The sequence below is a fragment of the Ptiloglossa arizonensis genome, chromosome 11, assembly GCF_051014685.1.
Source record: "Ptiloglossa arizonensis isolate GNS036 chromosome 11, iyPtiAriz1_principal, whole genome shotgun sequence".
Classification (NCBI taxonomy): Eukaryota; Metazoa; Arthropoda; class Insecta; order Hymenoptera; family Colletidae; genus Ptiloglossa; species Ptiloglossa arizonensis.
The window spans coordinates 9,429,887-9,452,196 of record NC_135058.1 but is presented as its reverse complement, the minus strand read 5'-3'; the positions used below and the strand labels follow the sequence as shown (position 1 = coordinate 9,452,196).

Sequence of the window (22,310 nt, the reverse complement as noted above, 5' to 3'; positions counted from 1 at the left end):
TTCGGTCTGTAACATCCTGTAGATAACAATCGGGGAGAGAGTGAATTTATGCGGGGGCAGGTCCAAGGTGCGTGCAAGTGGGTGGAAAATCAGGGCCGGTGGGTGGTACGGCCGATAACTCACGTCGGCTGACAGAGAACGAGGGGCGACTCTGTTCCCGCAACTTTTTTTTTTTTCGAGGAACCAAGCGTGAGAATTAGCAGACGGAGGTGACGCGGTACCGTGTAATTTATTGGTAATTCGCACCGACGGACATTCCTAATTTTCGTCCCGCAACCGTGGACGCGTTCAATCTCGGTGTTTTCCAAAGTAGGGGGCACGAACTCTGAGGGTGGAGCGTCTTAGGGTACTGGGAGGCGCGCGAGAAACGAATATTCAATTTAGAAAAATTCGAGTTAATGTTTCTCTTAGTTAATGTTGAGCGTAGAACGAAGTTTCTCACGATTTTATGACCGAAAAGTACTGTTGAATGGCATTCTTGGTAAAGTCGAAACTCGAATTGACACTGAATGGGGAAAAGTCAAAATCGTGTACGTGTATCTTTTACGCGAATGTAATGTTAATGTAAATGTAATACTAGGATCGAGGAATGGATCGTTAATGGTGGAAGAATTTTGAATAAATTTCGATTAGAGAATACGAATCATGTGATTGTACCGAAAGAAGTTGGCCAAGTGTAGATTTCTTTAAGGGTAGAATTATCGATAAAATTTCGGATGATTCGAGTACGTTTCATATGTATTTATAAAAAACACGATGGATGAGGACAGAGAGGAATTTATAAAATTTATAAAATGTGTGTAATAGAAAAAGTCATAATATCTAGGGAAAACGTGCTATGGAATTTGAAGTAAATTTTATTAAGAAAGCATATCGAAATATTTTGTTTCGTGAATATTATTTTCGGTAATAAATGCCTTAAAATTCAGTCGTTTCATATTCTACAATTTACAATACACGTCGAAGTTTAACAGCTGTAGATTTTTCGTTTATTTTCGATAACAGTTCCCTCAAAAATTCAATCGTTTCATCTTCTACAACCTACAATAGTACAAGTCGAAGTTTAATAGCTGTAGATTTATAATAGCTATAGATTTTTCGTTTATTTTCAATAACAGTTCCCTCAAAAATTCAATCGCTCCATCTTCTAGAACCTACAATACCACAAGTCGAAGTTTAATAGCTGTAGATTTACAATAGCCATAGATTTTTCGTTTATCGTAAGGGAGTTAGCCTTCCGAAAAGATTGGGAACTGCTTCTCCGATGGATATTCGATGGGAACGATTTAAGCGCGCCATCGTCGAGAGAATCGACCAATATCATGGTCGTTTTATTTGTCACCAGATGCACCGGTGGTATCGACGAAAATTTATTAACCAACGTCCCAGCGAGAAAGCAGGCTTCGTTTCGCGTACTCGACAACCGTTTAACAAGGGAGTGACGTACGACATCTTCCCGCCGCGCTCCTCGCCGAACAAGGAGACGCTATTCATTTTGAATACCGGGCGGTGAATGCGACCGGGTCGTCCCTTCAACCTTTTTACCCTTTCACGTTACGTTTAAGTACTTTTACCTCGTTTCGTTCGCGTACCGGCGTCGCTCTTATTTTCTCATTTTCACGAATGCCTGCTTTCCAGGCGCGCGACTCGACGAGCCATGGCACGGATCATTACGTTCCATCGAGCAACTCTTCATCCATCACCGTGACATCCATCAGGTGACGGGGACATTTTCAAAGATTACGGAATCGCGTTCACTTCTTACGCGATTGTCGACGATACAATTTATGCAACACCGTTCTGGAACATTTACGAACGCGAGTTTCCCCCTCGGTGGCGGGAATATCGAATTATGCGGTGTAAAAGTAGTGTGTCCGACTAATAGGAGATACCAAGGGTATCGAAGTAAAGGTATAAAAGTAGTATCTCCGATTAATAGGAGATACCAAGGGCAACGAAGTAAAGGTTGTAAAAATAGTATCAACCTAGAAGTTTTATTTGTTTTCTTTTTTTTTTTTTTTTTTTTTTTCTATATCACCTCGTTCAAAAATTTACATACTTAGATGTAGATTGTTCGCAGTTCGCACGAGTTGCAAATATATTTCTACCTTCGAAGTTGCAGAGAGCCCCGTGTAAATCCCCGATAAAAATTTACCACCGATGAGCCACGTAACTCTTCGGGAAAAAGTTGCAACGAGTTCCGTTGTAAAAAGTTCTTTCCCCTCCGGAGCTCTCGAGCGACGTTCGAACGTTTCCAGACAAAGTTGGACATTCAACGGTTACACTGTTGCCCGTCGGTATTACATTTCAATCCAACGGGCCGGAACGATACCTATTGCATCGATCCCCCCACCGTCCGGATCCACGATCGCGAAAAATCAATGCCCCGGGGGCGACGAGTGCGCGGCGTGAATTCACCGTGAAAATACGTCGAGCGAACTCTCCGACTTCCTCCGACGTATCCTCCTACGAGCGCGATTCTCGAGGCCACGGAATACGACGTCCACGCCGTCCCGCGACCCCTCCCCGTCAGCGTTTCACCGTGTTCCATTTCACGAAGGCTCAAAACACCGCCTCGAACAGCTGTTTGAAGCTTAAAGGCAAGGTCGCAGCCTTACGTCTGCGTACGCAATGCCGCGCTCGTTCCTGCCCGTGGCGGCTACGCGTGTACGCGTGAGAGTAAAGTGCGTGGCACCCGCGCGCACGTACGTACGCGCACACTCACGTGCGCGACGAGTGCAGTGCACCTCGCGACGCGGCGCGGCGCGGTTCGTATCCGCCGCTAGTCACGCACACCACCACCACCATCATCACCACCACCACCAATACCGCCACCATCGTCGTGTCGCCACCACGACCACCACCGGGCCGTCCATCGCCTCTCGTTTTCCGTTGCGTGCGAACCGACCGCCGAACACGCATCGTTTCGCGTGCACACGAGGTGTGCGCGCGCTCTCGTGTACGTACGATGGAAACTCGCCCGGCCGATCGACCCACGTGTGCGCGCGCACATTGCGCGCGAACACGAAGCGCGAGGGAAAGAGGGAGCGAGCGAGCGAACGAGAGAGAACGAACGAACGAACGAACGAACGAACGAACGAACGAGCGACGACGAACAAGCAGTGTGCGTGGCTCGGCACGTTTTACAGTCGCAGGGAGGAGAGCCACCGCCGTGCCACCGCACATAACTATAGTTATGCAATCCACCAACTCGTATTCATGGTCAAGGCCTGCGTCCTTACCGCTAGATACGTGTACCGTGTATACGTGCGCGCGCACACACAACCCACCGTTCAACCAGTGGCAAAGGAGTTCACGTATGCGGAAAAGGAGGGCGAGGCTGTTCGGCGAAAGAATAAGGGCCAGACGCCGCGCGTTATCGAATTTCGCGCACGGGACGACCGAGAATAAAGCGATTCGAGTCTCGTCGATGGTGGGACCGATACGCGCGAAACCAGATCTCGCCCGAAAATGCTAATGGGAGACGGTGGGAACCGGGATGGAAAAAAGAGGCGAGTTTCGGGGAAAGAGGTTCTGTATCGCGTTCGGTCGCGGGGTTCCACGCCACGAAAATAACGTCAAAGTGGCGCGACACGGGACGTTACCGGGTGCATAGAAAGCGAGTAACGAGGAAAATGTAAACGAGTATCCCCACCCCCGCCATTTCGCCACTCTTCGAGCGCGAAGGTGTAACGTAATTGCGAAGTAGAACGAGAATTATTACCCGGTTTGGGACCCGAGGTATTTCGATATTTTTTCCAAGCTTTCTCCGAACATGAAAACACGGAGGCATTATTCCCACAAATTGCTTCATTATGCGGCTCCCCCTCTTGCGCGCATTCCGAGCACCAGATATGTAGAGCGAGACGCCGCGCGGTAATAAAGTTTGCAAACCCAATCGACGAACACCCCGAATAACGAAAAGCGGTGAGTAAAGCGTGCTGACGGCGTGCGGTGCGGTGCGGTGCGGTGCGGTGCGGCGTGCGGTGGTTGCACGGAAGAAAAGGACGCGTAGAGGAAACGTTGTTTCTTTTACCTTTTCACTCGGTCGGGCGGCTGGAACCGAGCGAGTAGCGTGCATGCGTACGTGCGTGCGTACATGAGTCCCGGTACGTGTGTGCGCGCGCCGATGGTGGAGCGCGTACGCATGTGCGCGGCTGCCAGGCAGAAGGTAATGGTAATGCGTGGAGGAAAACGGTAATAACGCAGAAAAGCGGGAGAGGCGGTTTGCAGTGATTTAATATAACCGAGTTACAGGAAGTGAATATTATTAGCATTCGCTCACGGTGGACCCCGTACACGCGCATTTATCTCTCTCTCGTTTCTCGTGCGGTCGTTGTGTATACGACGCGCTACGAGGAAACGCTGGGAGCCCCGCGGAACGCGGCCGGCCGCGTGTGCGTGCGGGTAGGTATAGTACGCGGATCGTCGCGCGGGACAGTGTGCGCGGGATACGCGCAAAAACAAGTGTACAACAGGCAGGAGTACAGCAGGTCAGCAAGAAAGGAAATAATCACTCTTCGTGTGCGTTTAACACGTCGACGGACGCGCGTATGCATACGCCTGTGACGGTGCGCCACGGCGACACACGTAATAATGTGTGATGTAACGTACACGAACGTTGAGATGCACGTGCGATGATCACCGTGTGGTTATTTGCGCGCCGAACGAGTTTCGTTGATGCAACGAAAATCGCTTCGCGGTAACTCCGCGCCGGTGGAGTTGCTCTTCTATCTCGTGAATAACGATCCCATTGCGGGAAGAATGGCCACGCTCGCGAGGGTACCCGTGAGTCTACATAAACAGACGGCCCAGGCCTGTTTAAATATTGCACTTTCAGCGCAACGGAATTCAAGCGGCGGGATTCCTGTATGCACCGGACGCGACACGAATAACATAATTCGTATTTATCGCTTCGCTCGTGAATCGTACGAACAGCGCGTTGGCTCCAATGAGGGAACGATACCCGATATTTCATCGGGTACGGAATCATTTCGATAACCGGAGGGCTACACGAGCGTTTCGAATTTTCGTAAAACGCGAACAAATAGAAAGTTTATCTTTACATAAGTACGTGCGACGCGCGCAATTTACCACGATACACGTTACGTCTACGAGCCGAGAGAGCGAGGGCCTCGGTAACGTAGCAGAATTCGCGTTAAACTGTGTACTGTTCCTGTACCAGGAAGTCGGAATGTACAAGTTCGATCAGATACACTTGAAACGACCGATCTTAATCAATTTCCCTTAATTTTACCGTTGCATGACCACTTCGTGCCACATAGTAGGCAGTTCAATGGCGCTATACTACCGACACCCAATCTGATTCTCCCTCCTCCCTTAAAGAGTCCTCTGCCACAACTTGCGCCGCCATTGCTATCGTCAACTGCCCGAGCCTCGTACGTCGCCAGGAATTATTGTTCGTGCAACAATATAAATTTTAAACGGAAGTCCTCGATGCTTGCGCAACCTCTGTTCTTATTTCAAACTCGATGAGAAAGCAATTATTTTACGTTTACGTAATGGTCGGCAAGTTAGTATAGTTGCTCGATACTTTCTTAATGCAACGCCAGACTGGAGTACAACAAACGCGAGGAATTTCCAGCGCATATTTCTCTAGAGAGCGTTTTTTTAACTTTTTTCTTTGGATACGTATTTTTTCTGTACACCACCGTTTACACTTCCGGCCGTACGCGAAAACAACCCCGTATATTTTACAATCCACGATAAAATAGTCGTACGAACGATAATGGTAGAAATTCTTCTACGAAAACTCGCGAGATAAAGTTACCCACGATCGTGAATTTAGAATAAAAACAGCCTCGCTGTTTTTTCAAAAAAAAAAAAAACGATCGGTAGAAATTTTCGACTATTCTATTAATCTTCTCGCTCGCGCAACGTACAACGTGGTGTTTTCCCTCGGAAAGCATAATTCGTTTAAGAAAGTTTCTCGCATGGCCACCGACTTTCAAGATACCATCAGGGGATGAAACTTTCACCGGTAGTTACCACCCTTAAACTCGAGTTACCGCGACTAAAAAGGATCTACATTTGTACCCTCGTTTTCGACCGCTCTGCGCGTTGCAGTTTCGTAAAAAAAACAGTAAAGTAGGGGGAGATGGGGTACACGCCCCGATGTTCCTAGCTAGTGCAACACGGCGCGAAACAAATCGACGAGACGCCAGTTTCCGAACGAGCGACTCGCAAGCCCCGAGATCGGGCCGCATGCGCGCGCGTAGTAAATTGCCACGCGGTGTAATATCGAAGCAACGAATAAAATTCCCTTTTCAATTACGAGCTGCGAAAGGCTTCCCTCGGCTATTATTACCAGACGCGGGGCCATCTCGTTAAAATGTACCCGGAAGGTCAATCGTTTCATGACAACAGAGCGAGCAACACCGAGATGCATCGCGGCGAGGGCCTCGGGTCGACGTATGCACTCTGCACGTGCCCGTTCGCCCGGCCGCGAACGCGTGTGCACCCGATCTTCGGGGCGCATCGCGTATATATCCCGTAACGCCGAGATTTCATTTTATTCGACGCGTATACGCGGCGAAAAAGAAGCGAAAAAAAAAAGAAAGAAACGAGAAGGGAAAAGGTGCGATGGAAACGGGTCTCGCGTGTGTTGATCGCCCGCCCGCCCGCCCCCCACCCCTCGCTACGTACCACACGCGCGCATGCGCGCGGGCGCGGGCGCACGTACACACGTTCACGTGTTCGCGCGCGCCCGAGCGAGCGAACGAGCGAGCGCCGGCACGCACGCACACCGTGCGCACGCGCGCACTGGTAGCATCACTTCGCTGATGATATACCCTACCGAGAGTTCATTGCTCTTGAGGTGCAACGGAGAAACGACGTGGATCCGCGCGGTACGTCGAAGCGAGAAAGGAACAACGAGCAGAGAGAGACGCGAAACCGGGCGTTCGCAGCGACGCGGAGTGAGACGACGCGCGGTATAAACGGAGACACACGCCACCACGGAAAGACGAAAGGGAAAGAAGAACGCGGCGGGACGGAGAAACGTGTAACGTAGAGGGGAAAAAGACACCGCGCGGCTTAAGGAGGTCTGAAAAGTTAAAGTAGGAGCGAGAAAGACGGATCGAGGAGTATTTACCACACGCCTCGACGACTCTTAATAATTCGCACGCGATTTCCAACGCGCCGACGACGTTCCGTGAGCCGAGGAGTCGACCCGGCTCGTTCGCCGGCTTCGTTTTCTCTGTTCCGCGCGCGCGCGCAACATTGTCGTTCGCCGCGTCGTACGAAATGACAAGGCCGATGGAACGCGACCGGGACTAATTCGAAGCGCGTCCGCGGGCAGCAGCACCACTTTCGCGTCATTCTAACGATACATCGCCGCCCGTGATACGGCCGAACCGTATTTTCCACGAGGGATCGTGGCGTCGCGCGATCGTAACGCGTACGAACCGCGTTGAAAACATCTTTCCCCGAAGAAACCGAAAACCGGTGATATCAACGCACGATCCCTTCAATTTCGACGGGTGGTTTTTTTCGGGTTTCCGCGACGCCGGACGGTACGCTGCGGTTCGCGGCTAGGAACGGGGGTGGGGGGTTGGGAAGTAGAGGCAGGGGCGATAAATTCACGGCGAGCGCCACCGGTTCGTGTGTCGCGACGACGAACGTCGCCGCGGGAACGACGAATCGAAACCGCAAACGCCGCGATGAAAAGTCGGGAAATATTGGACGCGGCTGCTCGTCGAGCGTACCGACTCGTGCTTGTACCGGACACGTACCGGGTGCAATGTACCTGGATGAGTCACACGGGTAACACAGCGCACACATTCGCGTACGCACATGCGTCTCCACGCGCGATCCGAGCTCGTGTGCGCGCATCTCGCGTCTCGCTCCGACGCGTTGGCCGATCCTCGTTGCGCGGCTGCGCGACAGAAAGAAACGACGAAGCGACGCAGCGGTGCCCCGCGTACCCCGCGCGACAGAGACAGCCGACGCGGTAGCGAGCGAGATGGTAGATAAAAATCCAATCATTTCGACCGGTTTTGCATCGTGCCGACGAGGATAATGGAATACCGCGTCACTTTTTGCCGGTGCACGGAATATTTCCTCGCGTTAATATCCGCGCTCTACCCTGACTCCTCTCTTCGTACCTGCGCCAGGTACGTACCTAACACCCGGTACACGCTGCGAACCGGAGGCGCCCCTTACGTGACTGGCGCCAACCGTACGATTTCTCGGACTTTTTTTTTCATTCTCCTTTTTCATTCTCTCTCGTCGTTCGAGTCGCGACGCGAATTTCCGATTTTCTCAAACAAGAACGAGACACTCGCTCGATCGTGAGTCCTTCTTATCGTTCGTATATTCGTTCTCCATCGACACGTCCGTCGCTGTGGCCGGGTAATTGGACACTGTGGCCACGCGGCTCCGTGCACGAATTTTAATACACGCGGGTAGACCGCTTTCCATCGTTTCTACGCGTACCCGGAACACCGCGTCTCGCGCGTGTTTCGCGAACATCCACGACGCTCGTTCGATCGTCGAATCGTAAAAAAGATACTCGCGAAACGTATCCGTTCGCGTACTATCAACCGTGAACAATGTTCCGTGAACCACGAACGCTAAAAATATCGTTGTAAAAAAATGTATTTACATCAACGACGAGACCCGCCACGCGAAGTAGAGACGTATCGGTGGTTACGCGTGATCTTTGCATCGACGCGCGTGACGCAGAAACGTTACACGTACTTCCCACGTTGGATCCAGCTCGCGAATATTTTTCAATGAATATTCAATTCCACGATCCGATTTACGGCTTCGTTTCACGAAATCGTGCACGGTGAGACAACTCGGCGCCGTTGAACGCAAAAATTCACGTCGTCCAAACCGTGGAAACGTGGAACACCGACGCGGAAGCAAACCGTGCAAAAATTGATCTTCGATCACCGTCTTCGCGAACGACTCCGAAATACGCTTGGTCTCGACGCGAGACCCATTTTTCTCCCCGTACGGGACAAATAGGACGGATCCTCGCCACCGGATCGTCCATCGCTCGTATAATTACACAACGGCTATCAATTATACAACGAATTGGAAATAAACGTTTCACCAACGTTTACAGCTCGTACGCAAACACAGAAGTATCGGCAGGCGTACGATACGTGTACGGACAATTTATAGGAGCCCCGTAATTTCGTTAGTTAACCGTTCACCGGGACGCGATTATCGAGTAATCGCGAACAAATGAAATTCGTGGTGTTCGAATCGCGTTTTGACACGCGACGACAAACAAACCGCGCGTTTGTACGATCAATTTCGAACCGATTCGAAACAACGCCCCGGTACGGACGGACCATGCGGAATTCACGCACGCCACGTACCACCGGCACGGAAAGTGAAATTTTTTCACGATTTGTACCAACGAGATCGTACGATTGTGTATTTTTCGACGCGTTGCTTAAGACACGTTAACGTCGACGCGTTGACGGTTTTATTTTTTGTTCTTTTCTTTGTTTTTTTTCCTCGCGCCGTTTGTCTTCCGCGATTCGAGCGAAACCTGCTCTTTGAATCGACGCGATCGCCCGCGAGACACTATATCAAACGGTAGGCTCTTACGTCGGTGATAAATTTGAAAGCAGTCCTTATCGCTTTTAGCCAGCGAAACTGGAATATCAAAACACGGTGGCTAACACATGACCGGCCCGCGGCGCACCGGTCGTCGCTTGAAAAAATCCGGAAACGTATCGAAAAGGTGAACGCCATACGAAGACAAGAAACGCGTATCTGGTTACATGAATATTAATAAAGCGCGTTAACTCGACACACGACTACGCCGTGCTTACATTACTCTTCGAAGTGGTCGCCGATTATTCAAAACGCGCGGCCACCTTAAGACACACCGATTCCTTTAAATTGCCAGCCGTTTATGCAAAACACTCCCCCGTTCTTTTAAACGGCCGTACCATTTGTAATCGATTCTTTAAATAACGAGACGCGTTGAACGGCCGTGATTTTTCAAGATCGAGCCCATCGAGGGCGAAAGTTCCGATTCGGTTCGAATGAGACACTCTTGTGATTGTGATTTTCCACTGAGCTTCCCTGTTCTTTTAAACGGGATTTGTAATATTAATTTTTACCACTATTTAGATAGTGCGAAGATAGTATTTTTCTTTACAACAGTCTTGAAATTATAATCGACGAAAGGGACCGATTTAGATTGCATTGGTAAGAAAAATTTGTCCGAAAGTGATATAGAAAACGATTCGATAGGTATAAGTTAACAATGTTCAATTAATTGTGCACAGTCGTGGCAATACCGCGAGACTTTGCACGAGTCAACTCCTTGATGGTTATAGCTACAGAATTATACATACACCTTGCCTTGAAGGTTTCTTTCCTTTTATCGATACTATGTTTATTCTAAACAGGGAATCACCGAGCAGACCGAACTAAGCACGAGGGATAAAGGAAACATTGTACGTTCGCGATTACTCTGCGGAAAAAATTGTTGCTAAACTCGATATACGCAGTACTCGTTCAAACGAACAAAATAATATTTAACCGGAAAAACAATGACGACTTTCAGATCCGTGTTTATTAAACGATGGGTTAAACTTTTCGTGGAACTAAATTCCACGATGACAATTTTCCGGAGTAAAAAAGAACTACGAGAATTTTCCAGCGCGAAAACGATTCTACGATAAAAATTTTCTGGCGTAGAATTCTACGAGAATTTTTTTAGCGCAACAAAGGTTCTACGATACAAATTTTTTGGCGGAGAATTCTAAGTGAATTTTCTAGCGTACGGAAAATTCTACGAGAGTTTTCTAGCGTAAGGAAAATTCTGCAAGAATTTCCTAGCGCAGAAAAGATTCTATGATAAAAATTTTCTGGCATACGACAATTCCACGAGAATTTTCCGAGAATTTTCTAGCGTACGGAAAATTCTACGAGAATTTTCTAGCATAAGGAAAATTCTACGAGAATTTTCTAGCATAAGGAAAATTCTACTACAATTTTCCAGCGCAAAAGAGATTCCACGATAAAAATTTTCCGATACAGTTCCACGAGAATTTTCCAACGTAAGAAAAATTCTGCCACAATTCTCTAATATAAAGAATTGTATTCGATAAGTGTTCCATGCGACCGATATTCGAAATTTCCGCGTATCCTCAACAACCGCGTGTAATCTTTAAAAATATGAAACATCTTACCCGGTACGAGTGGCTCTAATTATCTTAATAATACCGCTCTACGATTACAAGTTTCGATCAGCTGTTAATTTCCATAACACGTAACGAGGGATTGAAAGCAAGTAGCAGAATTTTCTCGGATTTTTCTAACGCATTGTAAACACGGAAGGAAAATGTAAATTCGTGGGCGAAACGTGTAGTTTTCGCGCTATCGTCACGATGGTGTACGGTTCTAGCCCGGAACGTTCAACGATATACGGTAAAATAGTCCACGATGCTGAACGCGGTTTACGAATCGATCGATGTGCTCGCAACTCTCGCAGAAACAATTGATAAGGGAGTGGATGTCTGCGAGAAAGAAGAAGGCGGTCAGCGAAGTACATTAAGTGACTTTTAAAACGGGGTTGCGTAATCCCTTGGATTTAGTTTACTTTCGTCGGTGTCGATGCCACGCACGTAGCGTGACCGTGGCACTGAACCAGCGGCACGAACTTTCTCGTGGCCTTCGTTCCAGGAAGACGATTTACGTGACACGAGCAGGACGCCAATGACTGCGAACGGTCATCGCCGGTTCCACGTTCGAGCGACGCCTCTCCTTTCGACAAATTGCTGCGTATACGCACCTACTATCGAACCACGGCGTCACTGTTCCGAGCCAGACCGAACCGTACACCAGCAAAGGTGCTTTTCAAACTGAATTGTTCGAAACGTATCGGTGAAAGGATTACGCAATGGTGTAAAAATAGCAGAACTGGTTCCTAATATGGGCGTGGCTGATATAATACCAGCGACATTATTTCGCGTTTTTTGGAGCCTTTGTATCGGCCTACGATATTCTTCGGATCTTATCACGGGGCTTTTCCGTGCAACTTTTTCTCCGTTCCGCGCGATTCTTTTCAAATAAATTCAATCGACGCACCGTAGGAGAGAATTTATGATTGTTTGTCAACATCGAAGCATTTTTTCGTTCGATCGTACGAGGTCTGTGGATCGAAAATATGTACCCAAATGTACGTAACTCGTGTTCTCAAACGTTACGATACAACGAGAGAACTAAGGAAGGTCACCTGCTGTTACGATCGCTTCAATTATAGAAAAGTACTATACCATTGAGGACGTATACGAGTTAAAGGAATTGGTTTCAGTTCGCACTGGTTACCTGGATACCGGCTCAAGTCCAGATACGTTTTATTAATATGTATGCCTCGTGCTCGAGATGGTAACTCGATTTAATCGAAACGTAACGTTCTACGTGAAATTTCGAGAGAAAATTCCCCCGTGGAAACTGGCCAAACGTCAAAGAAAAATCCACGTATTTCGCAAAGTCACGGTACAATCCGCGGAACAAGATTACAAGAAGACTTCTGTACTCGTAATTGACTTTCTTCTCCCCGGATCTCGATTACACGGTCTGATTCGGCCAATTAAAGTCGATCCTTTCATTAGCCAAGAAGCAAAACGCCCGAGAAAAATCCAAACGAGAGAACGTTCGTTAGTATCGTCGAAAAGGCACCGATAAACGTCGCTTTCGCAACAGTATTTTACTTCCGAGTGAAACCTGAAAATATTATTTCCGTTACCCGGCTACTCGTGCTCCAAGTGAACTAAAAAGGATCTGGACGAACGGGGGGATGATTAAACGGATTCTCCATTTTCGTAAAAAGGTTCATTATTCACTGGTGGACAAGAGTAGGACGAAGTTTCTCCGAAAGTTTCGGAGACAAAACGAACGTACGAAACTGAAAAGCTACGAACGAATTACACGGATACTAGGTTGTTCGATAAGTTTCGTTGTTTCTTCCATTGTTAGAATATACTAAGACACTTGAAGTTTGAACAATTGTAAGTGTACGAACGAGTCGACGGATCTACACGAAACTTCACACATGTTCATCAAACGAGATGAAAGTACTTTTGAAAATCGATTCATATGTATACACTGTGGACAAAAATTTATAGTAGAAATGAACTCGGGGGATTCTTTTGACTCGAGGTAAGAGAAAAATGAAGGGAACAAAGTTCGATCTCGAGAGGAATCTTTTTGAAAATCGATCCATATGTACACATTGTGGACAAAAATTTATAGTAGAAATGAACTCAGGGGATTCTTTTGGCTCGAGGTAAGAGGAAAATAAAGAGTAACAAAGTTGCATCGGAGGTTTCGATCTCGAGAGAAATCTTTTTGCAAATCGATTTACGTCAATACATTGTGGACCAAAATTTACCGTAGGAATGAACTCAGGGGATTCTTTTGGCTCGAGGTAAGAGGAAAATAAAGAGTAACAAAGTTGCATCGGAGGTTTCGATCTCGAGAGAAATCTTTTTGAAAATCGATCCATATCTACACATTGTGGACAAAAATTTACAGTAGAAATGAACTCGGGGGATTCTTTTGGCTCGAGGTAAGAGAAAAATGAAGTGAAGAAAGTTGCATCGGAGGCTTCGTTTTCGTGAGAAACACATTTGAAAGTAAACTCGGTGCCATTCACGTAGTGAATTCTCTTCGGGCCCCGTCGACAGGACAATATGTGGCTTTTAGGGTGGAAATTCAAAGCGGAGGAAGCTATCGACAGCGCGTGACACCATCGAGAGAAGTTCTCGCGGAAAGATATGTTTCTCGAGCTGAGATCCAGGGTGGTGTATCCGAGGATAGCGTATATTAACGCGTCCCCGAAGGGGACGCCTCATAGTCCTGAATAGAATCACGCTCACCAGACCTTGACCGCTTCGAGATTGAAATTCAAAGTTGGATTTTCGGGAACTGCCATCAGATCGAAGCCGCGTATCTCTTAGACGAATGTATAATTTAAACGACCTCCAGCGGCTGGAGCTGGATATGGCTTTTCGTCGCTGGTGCCGATTGAAAGAGTGATTCTTCTCGTGCTCGCGAGAAACACGTTCCAGACGATGCGAAACACTTGTCCTTCTCGCGAATCGTACGACAGGATCGATTAATTCGCGAGCGAATATTCACCGTGGAGCACACTTTCTGGTAGAATTTCTATTTGGGGTGATTCTTTGGCTCGATGTAAGTTGAAAACGAAGAGTACGAAAATTGCATCGGAGACTTCGTTCTCGAGAAATAGGCATTTGAAGATTGATTCAAGTATATACGAGCAAAAACGTACGGCTCGACGCAAGACGAGTGCAAGGTGCAACGAAATTGCATCGGTGGTTTGCTTTCGAGAAGAATGCATTTGAGAATCGATCCAGTACACGTGTAACAATGATTTACGTTATGGATTTCACTATGGACTACTGTGGTTGTTTTCGTATAAGATACAACAGTACTGTTTACTGTTAACAACTGAGTAATACTTACCAATGCATTCACTTTGAGATGCATTTGTTTTAGATTGATTTCCAAATGCATTTTTCTCGAAAAGGAAGGCTTCGATGCAATTTTGTTATTCTACATTTTCGTCTCGTTTTGAATCTCCCCAATCCCATTTTTACCACAAATTTTAGCCAACAGTGTATAAAAATCTTTGGTTAGAGTAGATCCTCAAATCAACCTTCTAGGTATAATAATTTTTCCGTTCCGGTAACCTAAACGATCTATGTCTTTATTATTCAAAGGTTGCGCACGAATAACGCTTACCCGTGACCATTTAATTATAACATTATCGTGCGATTATGTCAAATATTTCTACGAAAGGAGTTTCACAAAAGTTCAGAGAATATAACGAGAGATAGCCTTTCTCGTTTAGAAAGGTCAAGGACCAATCAATTTTATGGAAAAACTAGCGATCCTGGAATGTTGGCATATAAGGACGTTTTGTTCGTTTTATTGGTTGTTTTTCCGTCTAGAAAACTAGTATTTTACAGTTTATTCGTACTGCTTGATCCCTATAATTTGAACGCCGTCCCCTTCAAAAAACATTCGTCCAGATCGTGACATTTTCTTGCGCGACGAGAAATACTGGTTATATTCGCTTAGTTTTCACACAACCATTTGACATCATATGATCGCATAACTGTGCTCGAAGTACATAGTCACGCATGAGTTTCAACCGTAGGTAACATTTTCGGAACGAAACGACACAGAGCTCTGGACAAACAACTTTAAGTGAAATATTTTTCTCATTCTCATTATCGTTTATCGTCGAAGAATTTCTACTCTTGTTCAAATTTATTAAATACACTGAGACAATCTCTTCGTCTTTCCTTCTTATATATTTTATTTTAACGATTTGGTGGCTGCCGAAAAATTAAATTCGCAGATGCTAATTAACTTTTTAAGTCCATTTTTGAGACCACTGTACGCTCTTGAATGTTTCGAGGCTTGTAACATATTTAAAACGTATGTAAAACGTATTCTATGGTATTTAAAGTTCTCTTACGATGGGAATTTTTTTATAATCCATTGCAATTTCCACGCAAAGTATTGCACACCTTTGACGACAGTATGTCTTCAAAATTGATATTCGTTCGAACCAGAATTGACGATATGTGACTAATCTGACATTTTCGCTTTCAGAACAGCCTACCTGTTTCGCTGTAACAGCCATCCATCTACAACTTTTACCACTGAAAATTCTTGCATCGATTTTGTGACTCACAGTTTCGTAAGAATTGAAACCAGCCTGAACATAAACGCGATAATATATTTAATTGGACGAAGTTTATATTCTAGTTTTTCAATCGAACTCTATTAATCTCGGGTTACCACGAGTTGTGTAATATATATCGTGCTCTAACAATTAAACATTCAGTTGCAGTTTGGATACCATATTGCATCAATTCTAACGATTTCGATATTTTTTACAGTTGGAAACTATCTCGACTCGCGAAATATTTATCAGAGTTCCTTCCAGACAGCAAAACGAATTATTTTTCCCACCCTGACCTGCCAGAAGATCTGATAATTATAGGTAATTGAAACGGTTCAAGGAATTAGACCTCACCGAATCACTCTACATTCTCTTAGGTTGAAATGTAAGTCAGAGTTTGTCAGAGTTTCTTAGAGACAACTTCTCAGATTATTTCAGAAAATCTTATGATTATAGGTGACTGATAGGTAAAAATGATTATAGGTGACCAATTTAACTCTCAGACATAGATTGTATCAGAGTTTCTTACAGATAACTTCTCAAACTATTTCGATCGTCTACATCTGTTTGAAAATCTCACGATTATAGACAACTGGAACGGTTTAAAAGAATCAGGTCTTATCAAATCACTCTACATTCTCTTAGGTTGAAATGTAAGTCAGAGTTTGTCAGAGTTTCTCACAGACAACTTCTCAAACTATTTTCAATCGCCTACACTTGTCGAAAAATCTGTCGATGATACATACCTGAAACGATTCAAAAGAGTCAAACCTCACCGAATCATTCTACACTCCCCTAAATTGAAATCTAATTATGAATCCTGAATTATATCAGAGTTTCTCACAGACGACTTCTCAAACTATTTTCAATCGCCTACACTTCTCGAAAAATCTGTCGATGATATAATACATATCTGAAACGATTCAAAAGAATCAAACCTCACCAAAGCATTCTACACTCCCCTAAATTGAAATCTAATTATAAATCCTAAATTATATCAGAGTTTCTCACAGACGACTTCTCAAACTATTTTCGATCACTTACACTTCTCGAAAAATCTGTCGATGATACATATCTGAAACGATTCAAAAGAGTCAAACCTCACCGAATCACCCTAAATCCTCCAACTCGAATCGAGAACCAATTCTCGGTTTTTCCATACCCCCGATTCTGTCATTCTGTACAATTTTTCGCATCCACCCCGCGCGAACGAACGTTATACCAAACAGATCTGCATTACGAGTATCGGAAGACGAAACGTGTCTCACCAGTGCGCTCTCCGCTCGAGTGAAATGTCAGCCCGCTCGGTCTCTTTGCAAATAGACAGAGATAGAGAGAGAGAGAGAAGGGGTGAGAGACACAAGAGGGGATAGGGTTATGGCTATGAAGCTGGATTCACAACCTGGACGTAAGAAACCAGTTCTCGATCCGATATTTCCTACGAGACAATGGGGTCGGGGAAAGAAAACTCAATCGAAAGAGAAATCGGTAGGCCGAAGGTGGCCGGGTGCTATAGATTTATATTGTACCGTAGCGTCGATAGCATTGTACGCAGAGCCCCCAGGACGAATTGCGAATATTGCAAAACGCTCGGCGACCTTTCCAATTTGTATCGTAACCTTTAACGAGGAGGCACCTCGGAGGCGAACGCTGCTAGACGTTGTCCGTCTACGTGGTGAACGATCAATGGTTACAAACGCGACTGTTACGAATTCGAATCGCAAACTTCGGAGAACGAGATCGTTTACGAAGGAAAAGTTCGCGAGAACAATTTTCACCGATTGAAATATTGGCCCACGAAGATCCCCGTTTACGAACTCTCGGGGTTAGAGTTCTCTCGGTCCGCGTTCCCTTCTCGCTGTACCCGTAACGGGGTTACGCGTTTGTACCCCATTTTTCGCGCTAAATAGAAATCTCGAGTCGGTGATAGAGGTTTCACGGAGAATCCGAGAAAACTTCCCGCCGTTTCCGTTCGCTCGAGTGGCCAATAATTCATCGAGACCGGCTCCACTCATTTTCGAATCTTCGTGCGGCTGAAACGTTTCGTTAAATTGACGCGATCGGAACACTTGGCGTGCTACAAGTTTGTCGGTGAAAGGAGAATAGGATGTTCTACTTCTACGCGGGATTAAGTTGAATATTTACTGTATCGATGTGCACCAAAGTATTAGCTTGTTCGATAAGGTTTGTCGTTGATTCTATTGGACAAAATGACTGCGACACTTCGACTTCGAACAGTAATTGTATATGTAGGAACGAGTCGACAAATTTATGTGAAACTTCACACGTGTGATCGATACAAATTCCCTTCGAAACCTATTCGAAAATTATAATACTTTCGATAAATTATATTCACTGTAAATTATATATTCCTAAAGTGGAACGTGAGTGTGCACGTGCACGAGTAAAGATAAAAAGAGACCTAGAAGAAAACTGTTTCATCGTCGAAATTACAAATTTCACTCCACGAATTAAATCTCGATACCAGGTTGTTCGATAAGCTTTGTCGTTTTTTCCATTGTAAAAAAATACTATCATACTTTGAACAACTGTAGATATAGTACCACTGAATCGACAGATCTATACGAGACTTCATACATGTTCGTCAAACGGTACTATGATTTTTATGAAAATAAAACAACGAACCTATTAGCTCCATTTCTTATCGAACGACGAAACTTATCGAGCGACCTCTGATATATCTCTGTGAGAAAGATCGCGATAGGAAAGTTCTGGTCGAAATGATAAACCGTAGCAGAGACGTCTTATCGGTTTATTGTCGAAAAAGCTTATTTAATGGCGCGAGTTATAACGAAGAAATGGTCGAGGGTATCGGTGGTTAGCGTCACTAATCTCGCGTAAGCTGCGGTAAAGTCACGACGTGGCCACCATTTTCTGTCACGCAAAGGTGGAAAAAGTTCGCCTCCCAACGAACATAAACATCGTACCGTATCTGCGCCGTTCGTGAATACGTCGGCTAAGATTTATAACGGTCGGTAGCCTAAAAAAAAGAAAGTGGACCTTCGAGTAGGATTCAATTCGTTAAATTGAGATTTTCACGTCGGTGAACATATTTTTTATTCGAATTTACCGCCCCTTGCGAAGGGTACAAGGTAAATTAGAATGTATATAATTCGTGGAGAACACGCCCCTGAAAATATCTACCTAACGTAGGTTGGTAAGTTAAGTTCGAAGGGTACAAAGGCAATTTAGCAATTTGGATATTTAACGATCCGAGAGGTTTGATAAATGTCACCAATTTGTATAGAAATTGGAAACAAACGTGCAGAAAATGTACAAACGTGTAGACAAGAACGTTGTAGTACATTATTGTCTAGATGTACAGAAAATGAACACTCTCGTTACGTAGTTCTCGAAAAATGAACACTGGTTAAATGATTCTCGATAAATGAACACTCTCGTTACGTGGTTCTCGAAAACTAAGCACTGGTTAAATAATTCCCAAAAAATTAACACTTTCTTTGAGCAGTTCTCAAGAAATTAACACTCTCGTTACGTAGTTTTCAAAGAATAACCACTCGTTAAATAATTCTCTAAAAAACGAACACTTTCTTTGAGTGATTCTCAAAAAGTTAACACTCTCGTTACGTAGTTTTCAAAGAATAACCACTCGTTAAATAATTCTCTAAAAAACGAACACTTTCTTCACGTGGTTCTCAAACAATTAACACACTCGTCACGTGGTATTCAAACCACAGACACTCTCGTTTCAGTTTTCAAAAGTTAAAAACTCTCGTCGCGTGGTTCTCATAGAAATGAACCCTCTCGTTGAAACACCCCCTTCCAAGCAACCTATCCCGTACAACCCCTAGATTCTTCTTCAAACTCGCGTCAAACTCGTCCAAAGATAACATCTGAATCTCTCTCGGACAACAGCGCGCGATATTCGATTTTTCGCAGATAAAATCGGATCGATCGATCAATCGTTCGCGCGCTGTTCTGCACGGAAATCTCGAGTACGCCTCGCGTGTTTTATCCCGGTTCCTCGCTTTCGTAACGCCCGTCCACGCGGTAAATACGAACGCGTTACCAAACTCCGCGCGAAGCACGCGCAACAATAACGCGAAACATTGCGACATTTCGCGACAATGTTTCACTGTGCGTGAACGCGAGAAACGCTGACGGAACGAAACGATCCAGAAACGACCGCGTACGAAACGAAAAACGGAGAAATGATCCCCCAAATTCGACAATAAATGGGCGAAGAAGGAAAACGAAGCAAATAAAGAACGAAAACGCGCGCGGTCTCGTGAAAAGGACTCGACCAAAAGGTCCGTGAAAATCACTTAAGCGGGGAGCAAGGAAAAGAAGTAAAAAGCCAATTTTTATAATAAACTTCGATCACGTGGACCAAAAGGTTTGCTGAAATCACCGAAGAGGGAAGAAAGAAAATGCAAAAAACAATTTTCGTTGTAAACTTCTATCCCGTGGAGCAGAAGGTCCGCTAAAATCACCGAAGAAAGAAAGAAAAAGAAAACGAAAGAGCAAGTTTCGCGGTAAACTTCGGTCACGTGAACCAAAAACTCGGCTAAAATCGTGAAAGAGGGAAGGAAAAAATAAACAAAAGACCAATTTCCGTAGCGAACTTCGGTCCCGTGGACCGAAAGGTCCGTTGAAATCGCGAAAGGAAGGAAGCTTGAAAAAACAAAAGAAAACAAAAGACCAAGTTTCGTAGTAAACTTCGATCTGGTGTACCAAAAAATTGCCAGGGTTGGGATGAAGGGAGGGAAAATACAAAGAAAAAAGAAAACCCCGAAACGTGCGCGGTCACGTGGATCAAAACATCGGCAACGAGAAGCGGAGAAGATGGAGAACGAGTAAGAGTAGGAGAAAGAGTAAAAGAAGGAGGTGGAGGGTAAAAAAAAAATTGAAAAACCGAGACGCGCGCGGACCCGTGCGATACCACGAACGATAAAAGAAGAAGAAGTAGAAGAAGAATAATAATAGGAAGAAAAGAAGGAAAAAAAACCAGAAAAGCGAAAGCAAAATGAAAATGAAACAAACCTTGCTTAATGACGATGCCGGAGGGCACTTGGACTATCGGTAGGGCGGCGTTCGGGGGGTTAACGGGTATGCTGCCGGGTGTTCCTGGGGGTGGTGACGCGCTGGCGCTACCCACGGAACCGGGATCGCTGAAACCCTGGGTGCTGTTCTCCTCCGGTCCGTCGAAGAAACTCAGATTGAACTCACTACCGGCGTCGAATGACACTTCCGGCGTAAGGGTGTCCGGCGCCGGGGCGCTACCCAGACCCGCGCTCAGCGACTGGTCGATTTTGAAAACGTCCATTGTACGACGAGAGTTGTACTCGATGCCGGCGATGGTGCACCTCGGTAACGAACTGCGGTCACCATTCGCGTTACACGCCGCGGTACCGGGATCGATTCGCGTCTCGACCTTCGTACGGCCGGCTTCTCATAACTGCCGATACACTCGACGAAGGAGCTCACGCGGTACAAGCGGACGACGCGTGAACACTCGTTGGCCGTTGCGCGGAACGTGAACCACGTTTGGTACACGATCGTACACCGAAATATACCACCGAGAGGAATACCACGATTCCGTTCGCCGTTCACCGTCGGTGTCTCGTTGCTACCGATCCCTCACTGCCCGTTTTACAACCCCGACCACGGTCCCGACAACCACTCCAACGGTTGTTCGTCCAACGACAACGCGTGCTCGATGATTCGTCGCTGAAACGGGGCGAACGATCGGACCGTAGATCCATGCGAACGGGAACGTCGCGACGGTTGTCCCCCGGGGCGTTTCTTCATGAGGAAACGATCCACGAATCGCGTGTCACCTTGGTATTCACCCGGGGTTGCTCACTTATTTACGACCCGCTGGAACATGCAGTCCGCCAAACGATGCACATCCACGGTACTCTCTCTCTCTCTCTTTCTTTCTGTCTCTCTTTCTTTCTCTCTGTTCGTTACCTTTTCATCGCTCGTTCGTGCGCGAGCGTAACAAAGTAGCCGATGGAGACTCGTCGCGCGCACTTCTCTCTCTTCCGCGAGGCGGATCGCGAACGGTCCAACAAACGACGAAACTCTGAACGAAAGACTCCACGTATTCGTCCAAGGTATCTAACTCTCTTCACGCACCGACGGTACTCGAGCAAGTCGTCGAGAACCGATCCAACAACAACGACGACGACGTGTACTCGCGGCGATCACCGGTCCTCGCGTTGCTACAGTTTCGAGAAACCATTCCTTACCGCGTGCGGACGCTTTAACCGGGGTCACTGTCCGTTTCCCTCCTTCGAACGGTGATTCTCAATGAAACTGCGTGCACCTCTTCTCGCTTGTCCGTGTACGTGCGATCTATCGTCCTTCGAAGCGGAAGGATGAAAATGGAAAGAAAGATGAAATAAAAACGCTCTCCCCTCGAGTCTCGTCGAGCGTTGACGCGATAACACGGGTTAAACGTGGAGGACGATGATTTTCTATGGCCTTGAACAAGCCCACGTTCCACGGTTACGCGTTTTGTCACGCGGCGAGTGGACGTCTCTTCGATCCTTATCCGCGCGTGTTATCGAGAATGAATTTTCGGACGGAGACGAAGCGTTCGAAA

At 46.1% G+C, this 22,310-nt stretch overlaps 1 protein-coding gene across 2 annotated transcripts in view; it reads right to left on the bottom strand.

Annotated features, from left to right (window-relative positions):
• The window catches only part of LOC143152708 (ecdysone-induced protein 78C-like), a 172,516-nt gene extending 151,478 nt beyond the window's left edge, over positions 1-21,038 (bottom strand). For both annotated transcript variants that reach the window (XM_076323101.1, XM_076323102.1), the window contains exon 1: positions 20,744-21,038. In XM_076323101.1, the coding sequence (XP_076179216.1) occupies positions 20,744-21,026 (283 nt within the window). In that variant the 5' untranslated portion in view covers positions 21,027-21,038. The remainder of the gene's footprint in view (positions 1-20,743) is intronic.
• Between the last annotated feature and the right edge of the window lie 1,272 nt (positions 21,039-22,310).